This window comes from Pantherophis guttatus, chromosome 3 (assembly GCF_059756535.1).
Source record: "Pantherophis guttatus breed Tessera chromosome 3, ASM5975653v1, whole genome shotgun sequence".
Taxonomy (NCBI): Eukaryota; Metazoa; Chordata; class Lepidosauria; order Squamata; family Colubridae; genus Pantherophis; species Pantherophis guttatus.
The window spans coordinates 127,707,345-127,731,215 of record NC_142065.1 but is presented as its reverse complement, the minus strand read 5'-3'; the positions used below and the strand labels follow the sequence as shown (position 1 = coordinate 127,731,215).

The 23,871-nt window shown below is 41.1% G+C and overlaps 1 protein-coding gene across 6 annotated transcripts in view; it reads right to left on the bottom strand.

Annotated features, from left to right (window-relative positions):
• Positions 1–23,871, bottom strand: part of SLC12A7 (solute carrier family 12 member 7) — a 108,849-nt gene that overhangs the window by 71,885 nt on the left and 13,093 nt on the right. For 2 of the 6 annotated variants that reach the window (XM_034411837.3, XM_087891279.1), the window contains exon 1: positions 9,414–9,553. The exons of the other annotated variants lie outside the window; for them this stretch is intronic. In XM_034411837.3, coding sequence (XP_034267728.1) covers positions 9,414–9,453 — 40 coding nt within the window. In that variant the 5' untranslated portion in view covers positions 9,454–9,553. Of the gene's footprint in view, positions 1–9,413; positions 9,554–23,871 lie in introns of those variants that run through there. 6 annotated transcript variants of the gene reach the window in all.

Here is a 23,871-nt window from a genome sequence, read left to right as displayed (position 1 = left end):
GTGGTTGACTGGCATTCAAATCGTAGGCTAATGCGATGCAGGCCCTGATCCATCTGCTGACCGTGGGAGCCGAGATCTTCCGTCCCATGGACGCAGGGTTGAACGAGAACAGGAGGGCTTCTGTGTGACGGAAGGAGGCAGTTCTGTGTATGTATGTCCAGATCGCCCAACGGACATCTAGTGTGCCAACGCTTCTCCCTGTGGTCCTTTGGGGATGGGCAGAAGTCCGGCAGAATAAGTTCCTGGGCCCGGTGGAACCAAGAGTTCACTTTTGGGATGAAGGTCGGGTCCAGACAGAGAACCACGGAGGAATCCTTAAACATGCAGAGGTCCTTACGGATGGAAAGGGCCGCTAACTCTGAGACTCGCCTCACTGAGGTGATCGCTATGAGGAAGGTCACCTTGAGAGTCAAGTGTTTGAGGGAGGCCGAGTCCAGTGGTTCGAAGGGAGGGCCTGTCAGGGCCTGTAACACTAGTGATAAATCCCAGGATGGGTAACAGTGCACTGCAGGTGGGTGTAGGTTAGTTGCCCTGTGGAGGAACCCTCTGATCCGCGGGTGATGCGATAGGGACTGGTATGGTGAACAGGAGATGACGGTCGATAAGGCTGCGGTCTGGCGTCTTAGGGTCGCTGGGGCCAGCCCCCTGTCTAACCCCGCCTGAAGGAACAGTAAGATGTCTTGAATCCTTGATGTGGTGGGATCCACGTGGTGCTCGGAACTCCAGCTGCAGAAGGCCTTCCAGGATGCCTCGTAAATCCGAGTTGTTGATGGACGTCTGGCCGCCTGAATGGTGCTGACAATGCAATCTGGCAAGTTGTCCTTTTTCAGGATGACCCGTTCAAATGCCAGACGGCTAATTGGAGCCACTGCGGTTCTGGGTGGTTGACCTCGCCCTGGCATAGTACCACCTGGTGTGGCAGGATCACCCACGGTTGCTCCACTGACAGGGCCCCCAGGTCGGCGAACCACGGTCTTCGCGGCCAGTTTGGGGCCACCAGGAGTAGCTCGGCCCTTTCTGCCAGTAGCTTCCGCACCAGGCGAGGAATCAGTGGGACTGGCGGAAACGCATATAGGAGACCTGCTGGCCACTTGCAGTGAAGGGCGTCGTGGTCTTCTGCTTGTGGTGTCGGGTAACGTGACACGAATCGGGGGAGCTGGGCGTTGGCTGGCGACGCGAATAGGTCCACCACTGGTCTCCCGAACCTGGAGGCGATCTCCCTGAAGAGGCGGGGTGGAGTTGCTATTCCGCCTGATCTATCATTATCCGACTGAGCCAGTCTGCTCTTGCGTTGGCTGACCCTGAAATGTGGTGTGCCCTGATCGAGAGCAGGTGTTTTTCCACCCACTCGAACAGGCCTTCGGATTCTAGCATCAGGGTGCGAGATCTCGTGCCTCCTTCCCTGTTCACGTGGGCCTTGGCCGAGATATTGTCTGTCAGGACCAGAACATGCCGGCCCTGAACCGTGGACCGGAAGTGGCACAGGGCTAATCTGATCGCCCGGAGTTCCAACAGGTTGATGCTGTTGCGTTGCTCGGCCTTGGTCCACTGGCCCTGAGCTACCCCGTTGTGCAGGTGCGCCCCCCATCCCCGAAGACTTGCATCCGTTGTGAGGATCAGTCTGTCTGGGTCTAAGAACTCTGAACCCTTGAGGAGCGCCGTGGATGTCCACCATCTGAGGGAGAGACGCACCTTGGGGGTGAGGTGAATCTTGCGTTTCGAGTTTGCCCTCCCCAAACGTTGGTAAGGGAGTAATAGCCATTGGAGAGCCCTCGAATGTTTGCATGCCCACGGAACGATGCCGAAGCAGGAGACCATCTTCCCCAGGAGGCACGATAGCTGGAGGACAGTGGCCTTCCTCCCTGACAGGATTTGAAGGGCCAGTTGTTGGAGACTCTGGACCCTGTCTGGTGATAGGAAGACCTGTCCTCTGGAGGAATCTATCACTGCCCCTAGGTGGAGGATCCGAGTGGAGGGTTGAAGATGGCTCTTCTCGAGGTTGATTGTGAACCCGTGGTTCTGAAACGTTTCGAGGACTAGGTGTAAGTCTCTGACCGCCTGATCGTGAGTTGTCGAGAGTATCAGGATGTCGTCTAGGTAGCAGAGGACCCTGACCGGAGTGGCTCGCAGTTTGGCTGCCACCACCGCCACCAGTTTGGTGAAGGTGCGGGGTGCCGATGATAGTCCGAAAGGCATGGCCCAGTATTGAAAGTGTTGGCCTGCATATTCTAACCTTAGGAATTGCCTGTGGTCCGGGTGAATGGGGACGTGGAGGTAGGCTTCCCGAAGGTCTACTGATTGGAGAAGGTCTCCCTGCCTCACCCCCGTTAGAATCGATTGAAGTGAGTGCATTTTGAACTTGTGGTATCGCACAGACAGGTTCAATTTCTTTAGATTTAGGATAGTCCTCCATCCCCCTGAGTTCTTGGGGACGAGGAAGAGGCTTGAATAGAACTCGGAGCTCTGGTGGGCTGGAGGTACCATCTCTATGGCTCTGACCTCCAGCAGGTGGTTCAGTTCTTGGGACATCAGGGCCCGAAGTTCGGAGGACTGGGGGACCGGGCACCGCATGAAGCGCTGAGGCGGCGGACCTGCAAATTCTATTGATAGTCCATATGAGATGGTGCGCCTTACCCACGAGTCCGAGGTCAACTGGGCCCATTGGTGTGGAAGAGGAGCAGTCTTCCCCCTATGGGCCCCTCGGCCTTGGAGTCACTTTCCCCTTCTGGCGGGTTTGAAGCCTGCCTCACGGAAGGGCTTTCTGGATTGCTGGTTCCTGCCCCGGTCCCGTGACTGCTGCCTGTCATGTGGTCTGTCACCTCCCATGTAATTGGAGCGGTGCGAGAAGGACCCCCTGGGTCCTGAGACAGGCCGAAAGGGCTGTTGAACCGGATAAGGGGAGTACCTCTGGTCCTGGCGGCGGTAAGACGATGGCAGGATCTTCCTCTTATCCTTGTCCTCGACTAGGACCGGATCCAGAGCTGCTCCAAAGAGGTTCGGTGACTTGTAGGGAGCTGCAGCCGGCTTCCATTTAGCCTTAAGGTCCGCTTTCCAGGGGTGCAGCCAGAAGAGCTTCCTAGCCGTGATGGTGGAGGCTAGGGCCCTTGATGCGAATTTTGCTGAGTTTAAGGAAGCATCAGAGGCGTACTCGGTGGCCGCAATAATCTTGTTGATGTCTTGTTGTAGCCTGGTGTCCTCCAGAGGGAGTCTTTCTTGCATCTGGCGCAGCCAAATGAGGGCCGCTCTGTTGAAGAAGGACGTGGCTGTGGAAGTCCTGATTGCCCAGGCTACTGCTTAGTGTGTTTTGCGGAAGGCCCACTCCGTTCTCTTTTCCTCCGCCTTGAGCCCATCCAGTGCCTCTGTGGAAACCAGTGATGGAGATGACAGGGCTGCGACCGGCTGGTCCACAGTAGGGAGGAGTAGAAGATCCTCCAGCTCCGGGGCCGAACAGTAGAGCTTCTTGTCTAGGCTGCTTGGTGTAGTTTGAGAAGCTGGTTGCCCCCAGGCATTTTGGATGACATCAGAGAACAGCCGAGGGCAGGGGATGCAGTCCTTTTCCTGTTTGGATGACTTGAATAGGGCATCGTGGGGCCCCGCTGTGGAGGTTGATGTAGATTTCACCTCCCCTGGCACTCCCAGGTTAGTCGTGAGTCGCGCCTTGTGGAGGAGTGACCTAAATAGTGCTGTCGAAAGAGGCCAGTGAAAGCAGGAGTGTCTGGGTTCAGGCCCTCATCTTCTGAGAACTCGACGTCCTCGGGGGCCTCGTCTGGTTGATCTGACTCCTCGGAGGACTCTGGTGCCAAGGGGGCCAAGGTCTTGTTGCGGGCCTGCTGGTGAGACCCCTGGACCTGAGCTGGTTGAGAAGGTGGGGCCGCCTGTTGCCAGCTGGCGGCTAAGAACGATGATAGCGCCGTGGAGAACATGGCCTGGAAGTCCAGATGTGATGGTGCTGATGGCCCCCCCTGAGCTCCTGCGCACGGGGCAGGGCTGTGCGAAGGCCCTGCTGGCGAGAGGGGCGCTGATTCGCTCCGGACCGGGGCAGGGGAAGCGACCTGTTGGAGCCCCCTCTCTGTCATGACCGGGGTCGCCGGGATCTGTGCTAGCTCCGTCCAGGCGGCCATTGCGGAGGGTGACTCCCTAGGCGTGGAAAGCGTAGCGTTTTCTGGTCTTGGCCCCCTGGTGGGGGACATAGCCAGCGCCTTTTGGGCCTTGGCACACTGTCTCTCAAGCGCCTGATGGCATCTTTGCGCATCCTTGTCCTGGAAGGTTAGCCCCGTCCCAGATTTTGACCTGTGGCTAGGGTTTTCAGACCGCTTTTTGGAACTCTTTTTGGAAGATTTGGCCCCCTTGCGAGGTGGGCTCAGTTCCAGTTCCGGGTCTGAGGAGAAAGGGGAGTCAGACATGGCGCGATGGAGCTGTGCTCTGTTCCTGAGCAAGGCCCCCCCTCTCCGCTGTGTGCCGGCGAGACTTGAGCACTCTGCCCCACCCGATGAGTAGCAGCAGCTGAGAGTCCGAAGGTCTCACCAGCTAACTCTTCTTATCCCAGGCACCCCTCTTGAGGGCTTGGTGAGCCTGTCGGAGCCGCCGGAAAATGCTTGTCCAAGATGGCAGCCCACGTGGTCTCCAAGATGGCGGGCGCCCATGTGGGATGTGGCTCGGGCGGCTTCCGTATGCACAGGACTTATGCTGGAGGCCCGGAGGTCCAGCCAGCTGCCGTGCTTCTTATCCGCTCACGGGGGCCCTTTCTGCAGCGCTGCGGTGGCTGGCAGGGCTAGCCGGGCGAACCACGGCTGCACGCTGCAGGCTTTGGCGCGATCGGCGTGAATCCAAGCCAATCGCTTTCCTCTTCACCCCGCGCGGCTTCCAGCAGCTTTTGAAGTTTGGCGCCGATAGCGCCGGGCGAAAGCGCTGTGTGGGCAGCTCGGCTTCCCGAACCCGACGCCCAGCTGATCAGCGCTGCCGCTGAGAGCGGCAATTAGCGAAAAAAGCAAAAAACTTAAATAAAGCAGCAAAGAAGAAAATCCCCGGGGGAAGGAAATATTCAAAAATAAAATAAAAACCTAGGCGTCCCTGAGAAGGGAATGAGAGAGAAAGAGGGAAAGCAATACCTTAAAGCAGGAGCTTCCAGGAAACACTTCAGAGTTTGCCAAACAACTGAGCGAAGACTGGGGTATCATGGGACTAGGGGGTGTGGCTGAGCAGTGGGGTAAGGGGGAAGTCCTTTGTCTTTTGTCTTTATTTAACACTCAGTTGTTTGCCAAAGGCTGAAGCATTAACCCATTCATGGATAGTGGGAGCAGCGCACAGGAAAAAACTCAGTTCCTGCACAAGTCCTAGTCACAAGTAGCAGATGTCCAGAGTAATAATCTCTCCTTTTCTGGAGAGACTAATCCAGCCAGAATTCATTGTGAGACCACAGATCTCTGCTGCAGTACTGTCACCATTCCTTCTGGGATGTCTAGTTCACCATGAATTCTCACTGGAAGTTTATTTATAGGTTCCCCTCTTTATGCAATTTTTGTATTTCTTATAATTTCTATTCGAACAAGAAATCAATAATAATTGGATCTAGTATTAGCATTAGACACAGAATGTTGCATATCCTAAACTACCAAAATGTCTTTTTTTTTATTTACAAACAAAATATATAACAAAATGTCTTTTCTTATGCTACTAAATAAATGCATAAGAAAGCAATAATGACAATCAAATGAAGAAATGTATGAACCCTATATTAATAGTTCTGCAATTTAACTTCCTTACAAACTCCAACATAATCCCCCAAATTACCCAATTAATTAACTACATTTTAAGAGACTTCTTAAAGATTTGCTTTCAAATTGTGGTGTTGGAGAAGACTCTTGAGAGTCCCTCAGACTGCAAGGAGATCAAACCACTTAGGAAAGACAGATGGTTGAAGCTGATGCTCAAATACTTTGGCCACTAAATGAGAAGAGAAGACTCATTGGGAAAGACCAATGTTGGGAAAGATTCAAGGCAAATAGAAAAGGGGAAGGCAGAGGATGAGATGGTTAAATAGTGTCATTGATGTGATGAACGTGAATTTGGGAAAACTCTGAGAAGCAGTGGAGGACAGGAGGCCTGGGGTACTATGGTCCATGGGGTCGCAAAGAGTTGGACATCACTTAGCAACTGAACAATAACAAATAGAGTTGCTGTTGACATATTTCACTATTCAAGATATAGGGACTGTGACTACATTCCTAATTTGGCTGAAGGAAACATTCCTGGGGAGATAATCCCCAATGCTCTTTTCTCTGTAGAAAATAATCATTATGATAGTATTATAAGCTATGAAAAGCTAATAGTAGTATTATTAGCAATGAAAAAGAAGAGTAGATGCCATATAATCAACATTTTTCCTCATTTTCATAACCAAGTATTTCACAGCCAGTCACTCTCTCTCAGCCCAACCTGCCTCACAAGGTTGTTGTTGTGGGGAAAATAGGAGGAACATATGTTTGCTGCCTTGAGTTATTTGTAAAAATGATAAAGGTAGGAATAAAATAAATAGCATCCATACACCTGGGAAAATGCCCCCCCTCCAAATACCTTTTTGCCAAAATAAAAATGGCATTGGGAAATTTCATTTAAAATCTTTCACATCAACTTATCAGGGAAGCCACCATATGACTTTTGTAGTGTCTTGAATAAAACTTCCCATGTCTAAAATGAGAATAATAATACTGACCTACCATATTCGTATAAAAATGATTGAATTAATCATTGAATATTCTAGTTAGTTGCTGGAATTACTTTGTGAACAACACCATGAAGATCAATTTTTAATTGGCAGTTCTTGCTCAGCTTGCACTATTTAACATCTTTATGCTATTGTTTTTACTCAAGCAAACCATTTCCCAGTTGTTTCCCAACACCAATAGTTTATATCTGTCTTTCTCAGTTCTGCTGATTGTACAAATGTAGCTGTTATTACATGAATGATAGCTATGCCAGCTACCCTACTAGATTCACTCTAAGAACAATACCACAGATTAATTGTTAGCTTGCTTGTCCTGACAGTTGCTATTCAAACAGTCCTGAATATCTTACATTCTTCAGAGAACAATCACACCTCCCATAATCAACTACAGTGGTTCATTTCTTATTTGGCATAACCAGCATAACAGAGTAAGGATCAGAGAAATTTTTATTAACGAAACAATTTACTTTGTTTCAAAAATGATTTTTTTCATTAAACCTTTCTGCTATTGCATAAAATATTACATTGTGAAGCACTGAATGTGACTAGGAGATCTTACTGAAGCAGCAGCTTCGCTGTGGATATGAAGGGTGGCCTCAAATTCCTTTCTCATCCTGATCCATCATTGGCAAATAACTGAGCAGTACCCATGTGTCTCAAAAGATAGTAAAAAAATATAATTGACAAATACTTTGAAAAAAGTGCTCTTAATCCATAAAAGTTTGCTATGTATAACAATAATAAACAGATTTATTTCTCCTTATTTTTTGATCATACACTATTCAACACCAACGCATCCACTGAATTCTAATTAACTGGAATGTTTTATAGTGTTATGTATATTGATAATCCACTCCACTATACTTTAAAAACCAATAGTTTTCTTTTATTATTTTTTTCCTGCTCATTAACTCTAGAATACGTCAGGTCAAAGGTTCTCAAAACTTTCTTCATTGAAGGCATCCTTAGTTGCTTCAGTAATTTTTTTCAAGGAGCTCTAGGCCAAAAGTGTGAACTACCTTAAGTAGTTTGTGTGGCATCTGATAGATGTGTAGCGTTTCCCTTAAAATTTTAAAATATTATCTTGTGGCACCCCCTGTGAATATGCTGGAACACTCCAAGGTATCATGATACACAGCAGGGGTGGGTTCTACTTACCTTTACTACCGGTTTGCATCGCGCCCACACATGCACAGATCACTTATGATGATGTCCAGGTTAGTGGGCGGAGCCTCCTGCCAATTTTATTACCAGTTCTTGAGAACCGGTCCGAACCGGGGGCAACCCACCACCAATACACAATATGGGAACCATAGGGTGAAGCTCTAAAGCTCAACAACAGCCTGCTTTTTGTAAGCAGAACTTCAACTCAAAGCAGAACTCAACTTCACTACTAACCTAATCCCCAAAAAATCATATAAAAATAATTCCAGCATATAATTTTTATAATGAAAATATTCTGGAGAATCAGCTAAAGATTCAATATACACTGAAATAATATGCACACGAATACTTTCTTTAGTCTTCCGTTTTTAATGGTCAGGGATGTATTTTAATCATTCATCATACATTTGAAATGAAAGTTTCTTTTTCAAATGTGAAGCAATACTAAAAAAGAGTTTTTTAAATTCCAATTAACATTATGTTAATGCTAGGTTTTTATGCTAACAGGAAGCTGCTAGTTAAACCAATCCAGATTTTCCAGGGTGTTAGATAATTATTCAAAAATAAAATCCAAAGAATCATACAGGCAAATCATATACTCTACTATCAAGTTACATGTTGCACTTCCCCTGCGATATCTTACCACTGCACAACAGAACTATAGGCTTAACACTGAAATTTAGCCTAACATCACTGAAGAGTTAAGAATTATATCATTAAAAACATGAATAAAATGTAAGATTACAAACTTTAAGGAATTTTCTTGGGTCTCAGGAGATGGAAAATCTGCATCTTAGTTATTAACTAAATATGAACATTTCTGATAAGAAAATAGAATTTTCTAAAACAACAATAACAGAATTTTTGCAACATGATCCAGTACTTCCCAGACACGGTATTTTGTATGCTTACGGAACCTTCCAACAAAGCATCTAAATCAGTCAGAAAAGAAACTAGCACATTCAAGAAGAAAAAAGAAACCGGAATTGATTTTGCCCACAACATTTTGCTTTTCTCCATTTGAACTCAATTTTTATTACCAGTGATCACAAAGCAATCAAACATAATTCAACTATGACTCTCCTAACCACAGTGCCTTGCTTCCATTTATGAAATCCAAAGGTATTTATTTTACTTAATCCAAAATATTATAATGCACATTTAATATTTTGCATTAAATCCATCTTTTATTTTAGTATCAGTAAATAGGGGCTTGTTTACCTATATTGTACCAAAATTCTGAAAAAATCACATTATGCCTTAAGTAACAGAGGACTATGACATTACATATTTTAGGGACATACTTTCACAATATGTTGCCATGAAATTCCAACTCAATATAACAAATTAAACTTGAAGAAATATAAGGAAAATGCACCTTCTGAACAAGTGTATATGATTCCAGCAAACTTTTCACTAAAATAGGAACAACTAGTAGTTTAAAAGAGACTTTCTTTCTCTCTTTCTCTCTCTCTCTTCTTCGTCCTCCCTCTCTTCCCTCTCTCCCTCAAAAATCAAGACTCACCTGAATTTTGGCCACCTCCTTCATAATCTTGTACACTCATAACTAGAAAGGTAACGCTCCAAATGTTAAAAAGTGAAAGAGCAGAAAGCTGACAGTTGCACTCTCGTTTTGTACAAGACCTCAAATCCTGCCTCTCGATAGTGCTGGATTAATTCTGAAGCAAGTCATCAGAGCTTCATGCAGTTTAAAGTATGCATGTGACCCAAGCCAAGCTGCAGTGCAGTGTCAATTCTCTCCAACAGATTAAACTGAGAGGGATGCTCATCAGTGATAAAGCCAAAAACATAATAGTAAGGATAAAACCTACATCTCTATCATCAAATGCCACCAGGTAGAAAGTCTTCAATTACACATACCGGTAGGATGAATATGATGTTTACCACAGATGTCTCATTAAATAAACTATGCTCATTAGACAAGCAATTCCTGTGCATATAAAGGCAGGAAATGTCAGATTATATAGACAGTGGGCAATTTATCTACTAGTAGTTTACCGGACTAAATTTTACTCCTAAATCCTCAAGTGTAATTGCATTGTTTTTAATTTGAACTGATCCAACAGTAACAGAGGAAGGTCTGGGCCTTTATAAAATATTTACAGGTTGAGGTGAGATATTCTTAACAGACTACATCTTATAGGAAATTTAGAAGGATTTTCCTTGTAGCAGCAGAGATTTAGCCAATCACTAAATTTGCTATTTGATTTTCTTCAGGTTATTGCCTGCCCTCCAGCTGCCTCACAAAACTACTCTCCACATCCTGCAATTGCCATGTTCAGTGGAGTTGCAGTCCAATGCACACATTTATTGTACATTCAGTTTGCCCAACAGCAAATGTCTGAATGGACTATGAATAGTAACTGGCAAAAGACACACAGAAACACTCATACCAGAATTATTATCCCCAAACCATTAAAATCTAAAAGAGGGGCATCTTCTTCTAGCACTAAAATGGCAACAACTATATATTACACTAAGCAATGTTCCATGGAATGCCATGGATTACAAAGCTCTCATCTTAGTCAAAAGTCCTTTGTCTAGAGGAGTACATGGAACAGGATCTCAATGACCTAAGTGACCAAAACAAATACATATGAGAAAGATATGCCAAGCCACAGAGTTTTCATAGCATTTAGCCACAGCATTTTTTTTCCCCTCTCACAGCCATACATAGTTTTTCTGTCTGATCTGGCTGGTTTACAGAGTTAATTAGGGTATTGTTGCTGTAGATTTCACTCACAGAGACTTGGGCAAGGCTTTTCTTTATCTGCTCCACTTCTTTGGAATATGCTTCCCTCCCAAGCTCTAACTTCATAGCTAAAACTTAGTGATCCTAATTATTCATAATCAGAGTGTCAAATTAGTTAAGTATCTAAGGTTTTAATTTGTATTTCATATTTTATATAAGCTACTGAGGCACAGTTCATAGATTGTAGTGGTTAAGGTAATGGAGTAGGAGCCTGAAACCCAGGTAATTGTCCTCCCTTACTTAACAGTCAGTGGTGTAAATTTAAAATGTGAATAAAACCAAAATCTAAAGTTTCCTGCAGCCAAAGACCACACATTCTTACACATGAACCAGTATGAAACTTGTGTACACTCACGTTTCCATAGGCAGTTGCCATATGCTAAATAAATAATTCCATAGAGAGTATGGGAAGCAGAACAAGACTACAGTTCTGAAGACTGACACCTGAATGGTCTGATTATACACTTAACAGGTTTATTAGAGGACTTAAATATGAAAATCCTACATTAGCTACAAATTTTCTTTTGAAATATTGGCAAGGCTATCTGTTGCAAGGCCTTTTTGTAACAATATATATGTCTACATCCTTTCTACATCTCTATCTTCACCTATAGAGAGACCAACTGTTACATTTAGAGTGAGATAGCAGAATCCTGATGAGGAGATTTTATATCCAAGTTATTCTTGGAAATTTCCAATCACTCTTTATCAATGTTGTGTTTCTAAATATTAATAATTTTAGAGAGTCTCCTTAAATCCACTGTTCTGAAACATCTGCATGGGCATCTGCATAGCAGGGGTGACAAGTGGCAAAACATGATTCATAGTGTAAACACTGCACCATCGTTAATTTCAACAGCTATGTATTGGCTGAGTTTGTGTCATTACATAATCATGTAAGTGGCATCATTTTTACATAATTTCAGCTTTTTGAAGGCACCTATCCTTAGACCAGATAGGGATTTTTGTGTTAAATGTTTAGCTACAAATGTGACTGAATAACCAATGTTGATTGCAAAGATTAACGGTGAAATGAAAATGCCTTCTAGCAGCTCATTATTTCCAATATTTGTTTGAAAACATAGAATATGACTTAGTCTCCAGGCAGATCAGACTGTATCAACCCATTCCTGGACCATTCCGCAGCCTATTAGAAGAACACAGAATTCCATTGAAACTTAAAAGTGACTCCAAATACATTCAGGAAGACTTATTCTCAATAAAGAATTATGATTCAAATTCTCCTTGTATTTCTATACTGTAGGACATGCTTGTGGAACCAAACATCTCTGGGCCAAATGTAATCCACAGCATTTTTCTAGCTAATCATTGGCTGGCTTTTTTCCCCTTAAGCACTATGCTTTAAAGAGGTTTCCATTGAGTATCTTCTATATTTTCATTGAGAAACTCTTTCTGAAAAGACAACATCTAGCAATCCTATTTTATTTCAATAATTCATACATGCTGGTAAATGAGTGTGCAGAGATAATATTTGTGGATCAGCTTCTCCAGATCCCAGAGACTTCCAAAAAAAAAAAAAAAAGAGCTTCAATTTTTAGCCAATCCACCTTAGTTAAAAATACAATAATAATGTCACACCTATATTTCTTCCTCAGACATATTCTGCATTTCGTTTCATAATCAATATAATAGTTTTTCAAGTATAATAAACATAAAATTGTTCTTCAAGTATATTTTAATTTGAGTTCAGTACAAACTACTGGACTTCTCATTCAAAAATAACTCAGTTGAAAGAAACTTGCCAGACCTGACCAATATTTTCCAGTTTTTAAGAAAACTAGGCACACTTTATTTGAAGCCTATTAAGAAAGAGGTCAGTAACATAAATGAACAATTGCACTACCACATGCTTAACTAAATATACAAAAAGTTCCCTGTAAAAGGTTTTGGATATTTACTTTTCTATCCCAATATATCTTACTCTAGCCTATGCTTTCTGAAGTGAGAAGCAAACAACCCAGTAAATACAAATGTGTATTATGTAGCTTGCTTTCCTATTTTTTTCAATAAAAATTCGAAAAACAAATGTTGTTTCGAAAGGCTACAATTTAAGCACGTGAACCACAGGATAGAGAATTGTATCCTTTCCTTGCTAGCATTTTTAATTTATTCTTTAGCCATTTTTTTTCTCTAGCAAAGATCCAAGTATAGTTATTTTTTAAGTAGACATCGGGGAAGAACCAGCAGCTGGAATTTTATGGGTCTGACTGAAAAACAAAATGACAGGAAGGAAGGCGGGAGAAAAAGGATAAGACAAAATGTTAATGTCCTCACAGGACTTCTGTTTTGTTAGATGCATGTTCTACCTGACCTAAACATGTTTTATGAGATGCTCACATATTATAATTAAAGTCCTAATCTGTCGTTATTTCCAAAACCCCACAAGTATTCCTAGGAAACAGAGACAGAACATAATTGTGGAATGCCTAACTGCTAAATGTGCCTAACAAAAAAGACAAAGCTAAGTTATGGGTCAATAGAGAGCATTATAGGAAGACAGAGAAAGCAGTAAGGATCATTTCCATTACTTTTACTTTCTGATAAATAGAGTGGGAGTTTGTGACTGGCTTTGCATATGCTTTAGGAAATACAGTAAGCAAGCATCCTCGTGATGACCATTTTTGTAGCAGCACTCATAATATGCTCTCAGAATTCTAACTGTGCAACCTAGCACTAGCAATTTGGAAATGTATTAAATATGTGGCTTATGTCTCTGGAGAGGTTTATTTCAAGCTTAATATCCACCCTGTTATATGAAAATGCCGGTCCAGAATCTGAGATCTTATGCACAGGGTATATTCATGACAATCACTACAAAACTATTGCCATAGAGGAGTTTTTTTTTAAAGAGATAGATTGATATTCAGCCTTGATTCCAAGCCGATAGACAGACAGACATTACAATAATGTAATATAGAAACAAATTTTGGAGAGGGGGAGGGAGCAAAAGTTGACATTACAGATGGTACAACTGCTATGTAAGCTGGGATTTCATTTCTCCATCTGCCATCTAAGCACCATGTATTTAAGCAATATCAATAAAGTACAAATGTTAGACTGGGATCATTGAGATTACAATATTAGACATTCCTTCTGAAAATAGCATCATGTTCTGAAACCCAATCTGCACATGTCATATCTTTTCCAGCCATCAAACTGTTATATAAAATATTAGCTCCTATAGTGCATAATTCAGAACACAATGTTCAGCACACTTAAGCATACAATGAACTCCCAAAGCATCCCCTTAAATATGATCATTTGTATTTTTGTATTAAATGTTACATTCATATCAACCATTGTTCTGTGCATTCACTGAAATAGTCCTGCATGTGTGGTCCATTGTATCAAACATGGAGAACTATTTATGCCTCTCAAGTGTTTGATGAGCAGGTTCCATCCCTCACTGTTTTATTTAAACATTGTTTAAACAAGCATTTACAAAGCACTTACTGGATCGTCTTATATTCAGCTTAGTAGGTCACAATACATTCAAACAAGACTAGAAGGTTTAGTCAGAATAAAGGGAAACCCTGATTCAAATCACCAGTCCATAGGTTGTGACTGGTTAAACAACATTCCATTTGGCAAACTGTGCTCTTAGATTTAGTTCTCTAAAAAGTGACACTTTCATAACCGGAGGATGTAATTCAGGACACATGACCTTGTTTCACTCCAATTTTGATCATTTTTCTATTTTTACTGTTGGCTTTTTATCTGCTTACTTCTGCAAAATGACAAAAATGTAGACATGTTGCATAGCTTACAAGTTATCAGTTTCTACATCTGCAATGAAAATAACCTAATTTAAAATAAACTCCACAACAATGTATCATTACTATTCAGATAAACTATATTTTCAATTTAATATACCAATCATACTTTTATGAACCAACCACCTTATATATACATTTTAAAGCAAGAGAGGCATAGCCCAGGCCCCATCTGTTAAGGGGTATCATCTGGTAGAACCCAGGAAGGGGCCATTTTCTGTCATAGAACCTTCTCTCTGGAATATCATTCCCCTGAAGATTGACGCACCTCAACTCTACTGGCCATTCATAAGGACCTGAAGACCAGGTTCTGCTGTCAAGTCTGGGCCCTATGGGGCTGAGCTCTTATCATTGTTACTGTGCTTGATGTTGGGTATGTTTTTTTCTTGGCTACTAAATATGTTATTTATTATTTTGTTTCATTCATTTTTAAGAATGATTACCCATTCAGTATTACATATTTAGAATGAATGATTTTATATTTATAAAAGTGTTTAAAAATACAAAATGTACAATATTTCAATTTTATGCAATATGGTTATTTTATACTAGAAAATTTATATATTACCACTCCAACTTACTCAAGAGGCTATTTTTAAGAAAAACATATTATAATGTGTGAATCTAAAAAACACTTATTATGATCATACATCAGAAAATGTGTGAATCTCAGATTGTTTAACTTGTTTGATATAAACACAAACCTCACTATTTTTCTACTACATACAAAATGTTCCTATTGAAAAAGATAGAGGTAAAGAAATTGAAAAATTTGGAAGAGTAGCAGGCCTAAAAATCAATAAAGAAAAAACAAATATGATAACAAAAAACATGACAGCGAAGCACGTAGAGCAATTAGTAAAGGTTTCACAATTACAGGCAACTAAGAAGGTGAAATACTTGGGGATCCATTTGACAGCTAGAACTGTAACAATAAAACAAGATAATTATGAACCCTTGGTCCAGAAAATTAAAGAAGATTTAGATAAATGGGGGAAACTAAAGTTGTCCCTTCTGGGGAGGATAGCAGTAGTAAAATCTAACATACTTCCAAGACTCCTTTATTTATTCCAAACGATCCCAATAAAATTGGATAAGAAATTTTTTGATAATTTGGATAAAATAACCTCAAAATTTGTATGGGAGGGGAAAAAATCGAGAATAAAATTATACATATTACAAGACGATAAAATTAGGGGTGGTTTCGGTTTTCCAGCGTGGCAAAAATATTACAGGGCTGCCAGTTTACTATGGATCAAGGAATGGATAACTTTGGAGAATCAAAGATTGTTAAAGCTCGAAGGACATGACCTAATGAAGGGATGGCATGCCTTTATTTGGAACTCTGGAAACAAATCATATAAACATTTCAACAATCATACTATTAGGAAATCTTTAATCAGTACATGGCAACAAATTCAAAGTAAGCATTATATGAAAATCCCCGGTTGGTTGTCAACAATAGAAGCAATTACCCACCCAAATACACTATCAGAACAAAAAATATTACGATATAGAGAAATATTAGATACACAGGGCAAATTAAAAACTAGAGAAGAATTAAAAGAACAAGGAATAGCAATAGACTGGTGGCCCTATTCACAAATAAAGATAAGATATAGGAAGGATCAGGAGGAGGGGGGAATAGATTTGAAACAAAACAGGTTGGATAAATTATTAGAATCTAAAGAAGGGAAATTAATTTCAAAAATCTACAAATATTTACTCGAATATGATTTGGCAGAAGAATTAGTGAAAGGGCAGATGATAGCATGGGCGAGAAACATCGGGCACAGCCTACAGCTAGAAGACTGGGAAAGAGTTTGGGAAACTAATTACAGCATGACAAAATCGGTGGCCTACAAAGAAAATCATTATAAGATGTGGTATCGATGGCACCTGGCCCCTGCAAGACTTGCGAAAATGTACCCAAATGTAGATCCGACCTGTTGGAAATGCAGAAAAACACAGGGAACCTTTTACCATGCTTGGTGGCTTTGCCCCATCATTAAGAAATACTGGAACAAGGTAAGGATATGGATAAGAGAAATTACAGATTGTGAAATTGAATTAGAACCTGAGATTTTCCTATTGGGCATGATCAAAAAGAACATCCGAAATGACATAAAATACCTAATACTTCATATAATCACAGCAGCAAGATTAGTATTAGCACAATTCTGGAAAAGCGATCGATTGCCAACAGATCAGGAATTAATACAAAAAATATATACATGCGCAGAGATGGATAGACTAACCTTAGAGTTACAGGATAAGGAAGACTCTAAATATTATGAAACATGAAATAGATGGTACCAATGGATAAACCAGAGGAAAGGAAATGGTTAGAGATGAAATTTAGAAGAAATCAATATAACAAAAAACAGCACTGTCAGAGGTATAGAATATGGAATACTTTATTGTACGTTTATATATATGTACATATAATATATATATTTATATAGAATAATGGAAATTAGTTAATAGGTGACGTTTATGTACTGTATATGTAAATTTGTCTCTCAATTGTGAGAAACTTGTACGTGTTTTTTTTTAATGTTTTCTTTTAAACAATAAAGTTTATAAAAAAAAAAGATAGAGGTAATTCAATTTAATGGAACATCTGATATCAATTATTATCATAGAAGTAGCTTTTCTGGGTAATATGACTCAGAAGGCAAAGACAGATCCTTTGTACATGAGATCATTATCTAATTGTTTTTGTTGTGAACAGGTTATTTCTAGCTGTCTTTGTCAGTATAAAGGTCACCAGAATTAATATTTATTGCTGATCAGATCCAGATAAATAAATTTGCTGCTATTCTTAACACGCTAGTTTTCAAGGTATTTATAATTATATTAGTACTTTCATGCATTGAACAGCCACATGTCTGTTCCTTTGGGAAATATTGGTAAAAGTTGAACTGGTTAACTGTGATTATGTTTGCTAAAGGCATAGAAATACAGACAGCAAAATAGAAGAAACAACTTTTATCAAAATCAGGCAAAATTGCCTTTCTGGTTAATAACTCAGATCTATCAAATCTAGTCAACATTGGTCTTCAACTAAAGCCAATGGGACAGTTCTGGAATTCTCACAGGTACAGAAAAAGGATTATAGTCACACCCTTTATTTCTTTTCAAGATTGTTAAATATACTTTGCTATTTTATTGGATAAAACTACTATTATACTGATAACTTTACTGGTGTAATGAAGGCATCAAGCTAGAAACTGGGAGACTGTGAGTTCAAGTCCTGCTTTATGCACAAAACCAACTGGGTGACCTTTGCCTAGTCACTTTCTCTTAGTCCTAGGAAGTGGCAATGTCAAAGCACTTCAGAATAATCCTGCCAAGAAAACTGCAAGATAGACAGTCTCCAAGACACCCTCACACCCCTATTCTAAAATGGAATTAACAGAAATTGCAGGATTTCTGTTCAAGCAAGGAATTAAATATTACAAAATATTTTTCTTATTTTTTAAAAAAATTAAGATTCAAGGAAGTCAGAAAAAAACCCAAATATATTGAATACCTCTAAAACAACAGAACCTTAAGACTTCCAAGTGATTTTTGCAAAGTCTGTGCTGGTGATATTATTACGACAGGTTAACCTTGACTTACAATCATAAAAAAAACACACCTTTTTTTATCCTTTGATGGTAGTAAAAATAATTTGGGGAAGGGGATTATAATAAGAATTTAGGCAATACCATCATTTTAATACAAGCCAGTATGACTAATAATCTACTTTCATTTTCATTTTTGTAGATTTGTTTTATCTGTTTAATATCAAAAGATAGGTTTCATGCAACTGGCAAGTATAAATGGGATGTTCTGGTACATAAAAAAATGAAAATTCATTGCAAAATGAGATAGATTTTGAATAATTAACTCAGTGCTCATGTTAAAAAAATCCTGATTTTTCAAATTATATTGAATCTTTTAAAGATTTAAAATACTGGAGTTAAAAGATTTTAAAGTAGGGGTGATATGGCTTTTATATGATTAGGTAAAAATGGATTCCTTCCAAACACATTAAAAGCATGGAGTTTCACATTCATTAATACGATCTTGGAATTCTCACCAATCATTCTAACTGAAAGACTAGTCAATGGATCAATTTATGGGTGACAGTAAACCATCCAGTCATATATTTTTGGCAACAAAATCTTAAGAATTATAATTATTAACATAAGACTGACAGGTTATAACATAGTCTGTTATAGCAACAGCTCTTAGATTTATATACAGCTTCACAGTGCTTTACAGCCCTCTCTAAGCCGTTTACAGAATTCGCATATTGCCCTCAACAATCTGGGTCCTCATTTTACTGACCTTGGAAGGACGGAAGGCTGAGTCAACCTTGAGCTGGTCAGGATCAATAACATAAGTAATAGTAATAACATGTTATTAAATATAGTAATATGTTATTAAAATTAATAACATGTTATTATTACAGTAAAAAAGGAGGTGAATTATGTTTGTATCAAGTTGATTCAATTCTTGATGGCTACACCTATTTGAAAGTATTTCAGAAGTGTAATAAAATGTGGAACAAATTGTACTTTTAAAAAAAGTATAAATTCACTTGAGAATCATCTTATTCCATGCAAATAACAATTTCAAATTCTGAATAACTGAAAGTCAACTCCAGGTGGCTACACCCATGATATTGATTTGAAAGTATTACAAGAGTGGTATGCTTTTGCCTTCTCCCAAGATTATTAAAGAGAGGGAAAGAGCAATTAGATCCTACCATATCCTGAGGCCATATTAATATATTAAATATCCTATGTATAGCATGACACATAAACCAATTACTCATCTGGAGTGCATTGCACTGTAAACTTGTTGATCAACTGCACGAATATGTTAGAAGGTTATCTTCTTTGTTTAGCAAAGTAGCAGGATAATTGAACTCATTTAGGGTATGGGAAATGGCTATTTTGCAATATTACAAAGTTTCTGTTACTTTGCTACTTTCCAAAATATTCTTTGAAGAGCCTCTTAAGAAGTGGAAGAAATTCTACTAAACAAACAAAAATTCAGTATAAACTTCCCTAGAGAATTTGCCTGTTCCACGCAAATTTCATAATTCCAAATTTCCACTTCTGTTCTCTTCCAGGCAAATTACATAATTCCAAATTTTGAATAACTTGAACTATTATCTCCTTTGTAACTGGCTGATTTTAAAGGCTGCTGTTGAGATTTAGCCAAGGATAATCAACGTAAAATACACCAAAAACAAAAAAACCAAAAAAAATTATTTAGTTCAGTAGGACCGATTTAATAAGAATTACATAAACCAGAACAAAACATTCTAAACACATTTACAATCTCACATGGAATAGTCAAAATCTGACAGTTTTGATTTTAACTACTGTTAAGTGTAGTTTTTTTAAAGTAGAAAGACAGAGATCCTTTTCAAATAAGGAACCCATACTTTTCTTCTACAGATTCAAAATACAGGTAGTCCTCGACTTACGACAGTTCATTTTGTCACCGTTCAAAGTTACAATGGCACTGAAAAAAATGACTTTCACATTTATGACCATTGCAACATCCCCATGGTCACATGATCAAAATTCAGAGGCTTAGCAACTGATTCATTTTTTCTGATGGTTGCTGTGTCCCAGGTCATGTGATCATCTTTTGTACTCTTCTAACAAGCAAACTCAATGGGGAAGCCAGATTCACTTAACAACCGTGTTACTAACTTTACTAATTGCAGTGGTAGAGTAAAAAAAACAACAACAATTGTTAACTGGAGTTAACTGAGCATCAGGTTAAATGAGGGAAGTCAACAAGTGAGTCATTTTATTTAAGGTTCAGTTATAGGAAAAGGCAGAAGAAACAAAGACTCTTGCTGCAACAAAAGCAACCAGAATTTTGCAAGCTTCCTGGCACAGTCCATAAGATGGTGATGTATTTAGAAAAGTTAGCATTCACACATGTGCTAAGGAGAACTACTTTTTGCACAGGTACCATTTCATCTGGAAATGGAGTATAAAAAAGAGAAAATGTTTCTGGATGTACTGTAGGTAGTCCTCAACTTACAACCATTCGTTAAGTGACCATTCGAAGTTACAAGGGCACTGAAAAAAGTGACTTATGACAGTTTTTCAGATTTACAACTTTTAAAAAAATTGCCATATGGTCACATGATCAAAATTCAGACGCTTAGCAACTGGCATGTATTTATGACAGTTGCAGTGTCCCTGGGTCCTGTGATCATCTTTTGCGACCTTCTGACAAGCAAAGTTAATGGGGAAGCTAGATTCACTTAACAAAAGTGTTACTAACTTAACAACCACAATGATTCAGCCACAAGTGATAAATCATGATCATAATCATAAAATACAATCATCATAAATCATAAGGTACAACATTCAGTGACAGTTACAGGTACTAAATAAGCAATCAACATAAATCATAAGATACAAACAACAAAGTTATAGTCATAAGAATATATAGAGTTGAGTATCATCAACATACTTCATCATGATCCTGCAATCAACAATACAATGGGAAGAGTTGAGAGTGGAGTAACTTCACAGTTTTAGTTGGAAAAGTTACCCTTGAGTCCTTAATAACTTTAAAAAATCTCTATAATTACTAGAATGGCTATAAATGGACTGCCATTGAAAAGACTTTTGAGCTCATCCTCTTCTTCAAACTTTTTCCTAAGTAGACATGGCTGCTGATACCTTGTACTATATAATGGTATCAGTTTTGACTAAAAGAGAGAATTGTTCCATGCAATCATTTTTTAAGTTTTTGTTCTGACCACAGTATTAAGTTTGCATAAAACCTCAACCAAATTGGGTTGGGGTAATTTAAACGGAATGCTATTCCAAAGGGCAGGTGCTGTAACAGATAAGGCAGGATCTAGGTCCCTTCAAATCAGGGTGGATTTGATTTAAATCGAGTTGATTTAAATCACAATTTAAATCATGATTTAAATCACTAGTAAAAAGGCTTGATTTAAATCAATTCGATTTAAATCATAATTTTTAAAGAGCAACTGTCATCTCTGCTACTCCTTTGACCCACTGTTGACTCACCGATAGTCCCAGTGTTGCAGAATATACAGCCTCATGCTACATAACTAAGCTCCATTTCATGCTGAATAAACTAAATTATTTATGTATCTTAAATAGAATGAACGTTGTCTTACCTGAACGTCCGTTTTCTGGGTGCTACGTACACTATCCATGAATGGGTTAAATCCTTCAGCCTTTGACAAACAACTGAGAGTAATTTTAAAAGAAACTTCCCTTTCCCGGCTCCCTAGCCATGCCCCCCACTCCCGTGATACCCCAGTCTGAATGAAGGCAAAGCAAAATGACAACCTCCGTCTAGTAAAAATAACATAACTTTATTAACCAGCAATTCCAACAGATAACGGGCTAAGAACTCGCCCCGGCAGGCAGCCGTATTCAAGGGAGGGGGTATGGATAGTGTACGCAGCGCCCAGAAAACGGACGTTCAGGTAAGACAACGTCCATTTTCCTGTGCGCTGCTCCCACTATCCATGAATGGGATATACCCAAGCTTAAACTCCACGGGCGGGAGGCTGACTGCCTCTAGTGTCCTCCTCAGCCAGGACCCGTTGGAGAACTCTGCAACCAAAAGAGGCCTCCGCCGAATTATAGGCATCTATCCTGTAGTGGCAAATGAACGGTGACAGCGATGACCAGGTGGCCGCTCTGCAAATGTCTGCTACTGACGCCTGCGTGGCCCAGGCTGCCGTAGTGGCTGCACTACGAGTAGAGTGGGGTAGAATCCTGCCCAGCCGCGGCCTGACAGTTCAGGTCATAAGCCAGGGCGATGCAGGCTTTAATCCATCTACTGACCATTGAGGCCGAGATCTTCTGGCCCATGGAAGCCGGATTAAATGATACCAGGAGAGCTTCTGTGCGACGAAAGGAGGCCGTCCTGCGAATGTACTGGCGTAAAGCGTGACGCACGTGGAGGGTGTGCCATCTCTTCTCCCTGTTGTCTCGAGGCGAGGGGCAGAAGTCCAGAAGGATTAATTCCTGAGCCCGGTGGAATCAGGAATTCACTTTTGGTATGAATGCTGGGTCAAGACGTAGTGTCACGTGGAATCTCTGAAGAAGCACAGGTCCTTGCGGACCGATAGAGTCGCTAATTCCGAGACCCTCCTAGCCGAAGTGATAGCTAGGAGAAAGGTAACCTTGAAGGAAAGGTATTTGAGGGCGACTGACTCCAATGGCTCGAAAAGGGCCGGTCAAGGCCCTCAGGACAAGAGGTAAGTCCCATGAGGGCTATCGGTGCACTGTGGGGGGGTGCAGGTTCGTGGCCCCATGTAAGAACCCCTTGATAAGTGGATGATGCGCCAGTGACTAGTATGGCGCACATCTGATGACTGTAGACAAAGCCGCTGTCTGACGTCTCAGGGTAGCTGGTGCCAGTCCTTTATCTAGTCCCGCCTGAAGAAACCCCAGAATGTCCTGAATTGTGGCTGTTGTGGGATCCACATGATGGCGAGACCCCCAGAGGCAGAACGCCCTCCACGATGCTTCGTAGATGCGAGAAGTCGATGGCCGTCTAGCCGCCTGGATAGTACTGACGACAGAGTCCAGCAAGTTGTCTTTCAGCAGGATTACCCTCTCAAATGCCAGACAGCTAATTGTAGCCACTGTGGCTCTGGGTGAGAGACCGCCCTCTGGCATAGAACGACTCAGTGTGGTGGATTCACCCACGGCTGCTCTACTGAGAGGGCCACCAGATCGGCATACCACGGCCTTCTGGGCCAGTTTGGAGCCACCAGAAGCAGATTGGCTTTTTCTAGCAGCAGCTTCCTGATGAGCTGCGGAAGCAGAGGAATCGGTGGAAACGCATACAGGAGACCGACCAGCCATTTGCAGCGAAGGGCATCGTGATCCTCTGCCTGAGGGGTTGGGTAGCAAGACACGAAGCGGGGCAACTGCGTGTTGCCCGGAGTTGCGAAGAGTCCACCTCCGGTCTCCCGAAGCAGACGGTGAGTTCCTGGAAGAGGCTGGGGTGGAGTTGCCATTCCGCCTGGTCTATTGTTTCTCGACTGAGCCAGTCTGCTCTGACATTGGTTGATCCTGAGATGTGGTCTGCCTTGATCGACAAGAGATTCCCCTCCACCCAATCGAACAGGGCTTCGGACTCTTAACATGAGGAGCCGCGACCTTGTGCCCCCTTCTCTTTTCACGTGAGCCTTGGCCGAGATGTTGTCCGTCAGGATCAACACGTGCTGGCCTTGGACTGTACCCTGAAGATGGCAAAGGGCCAGCCTGATCGCCCGTAACTCCAGGAGGTTAATGCTGTTGAGCTGCTCGCGATGTGACCACTGGCCTTGCGCCACCAGATTGTGAAGGTGCGCTCCTCACCTGCGAAGACTTGCGTCCGTGGTTAGTACC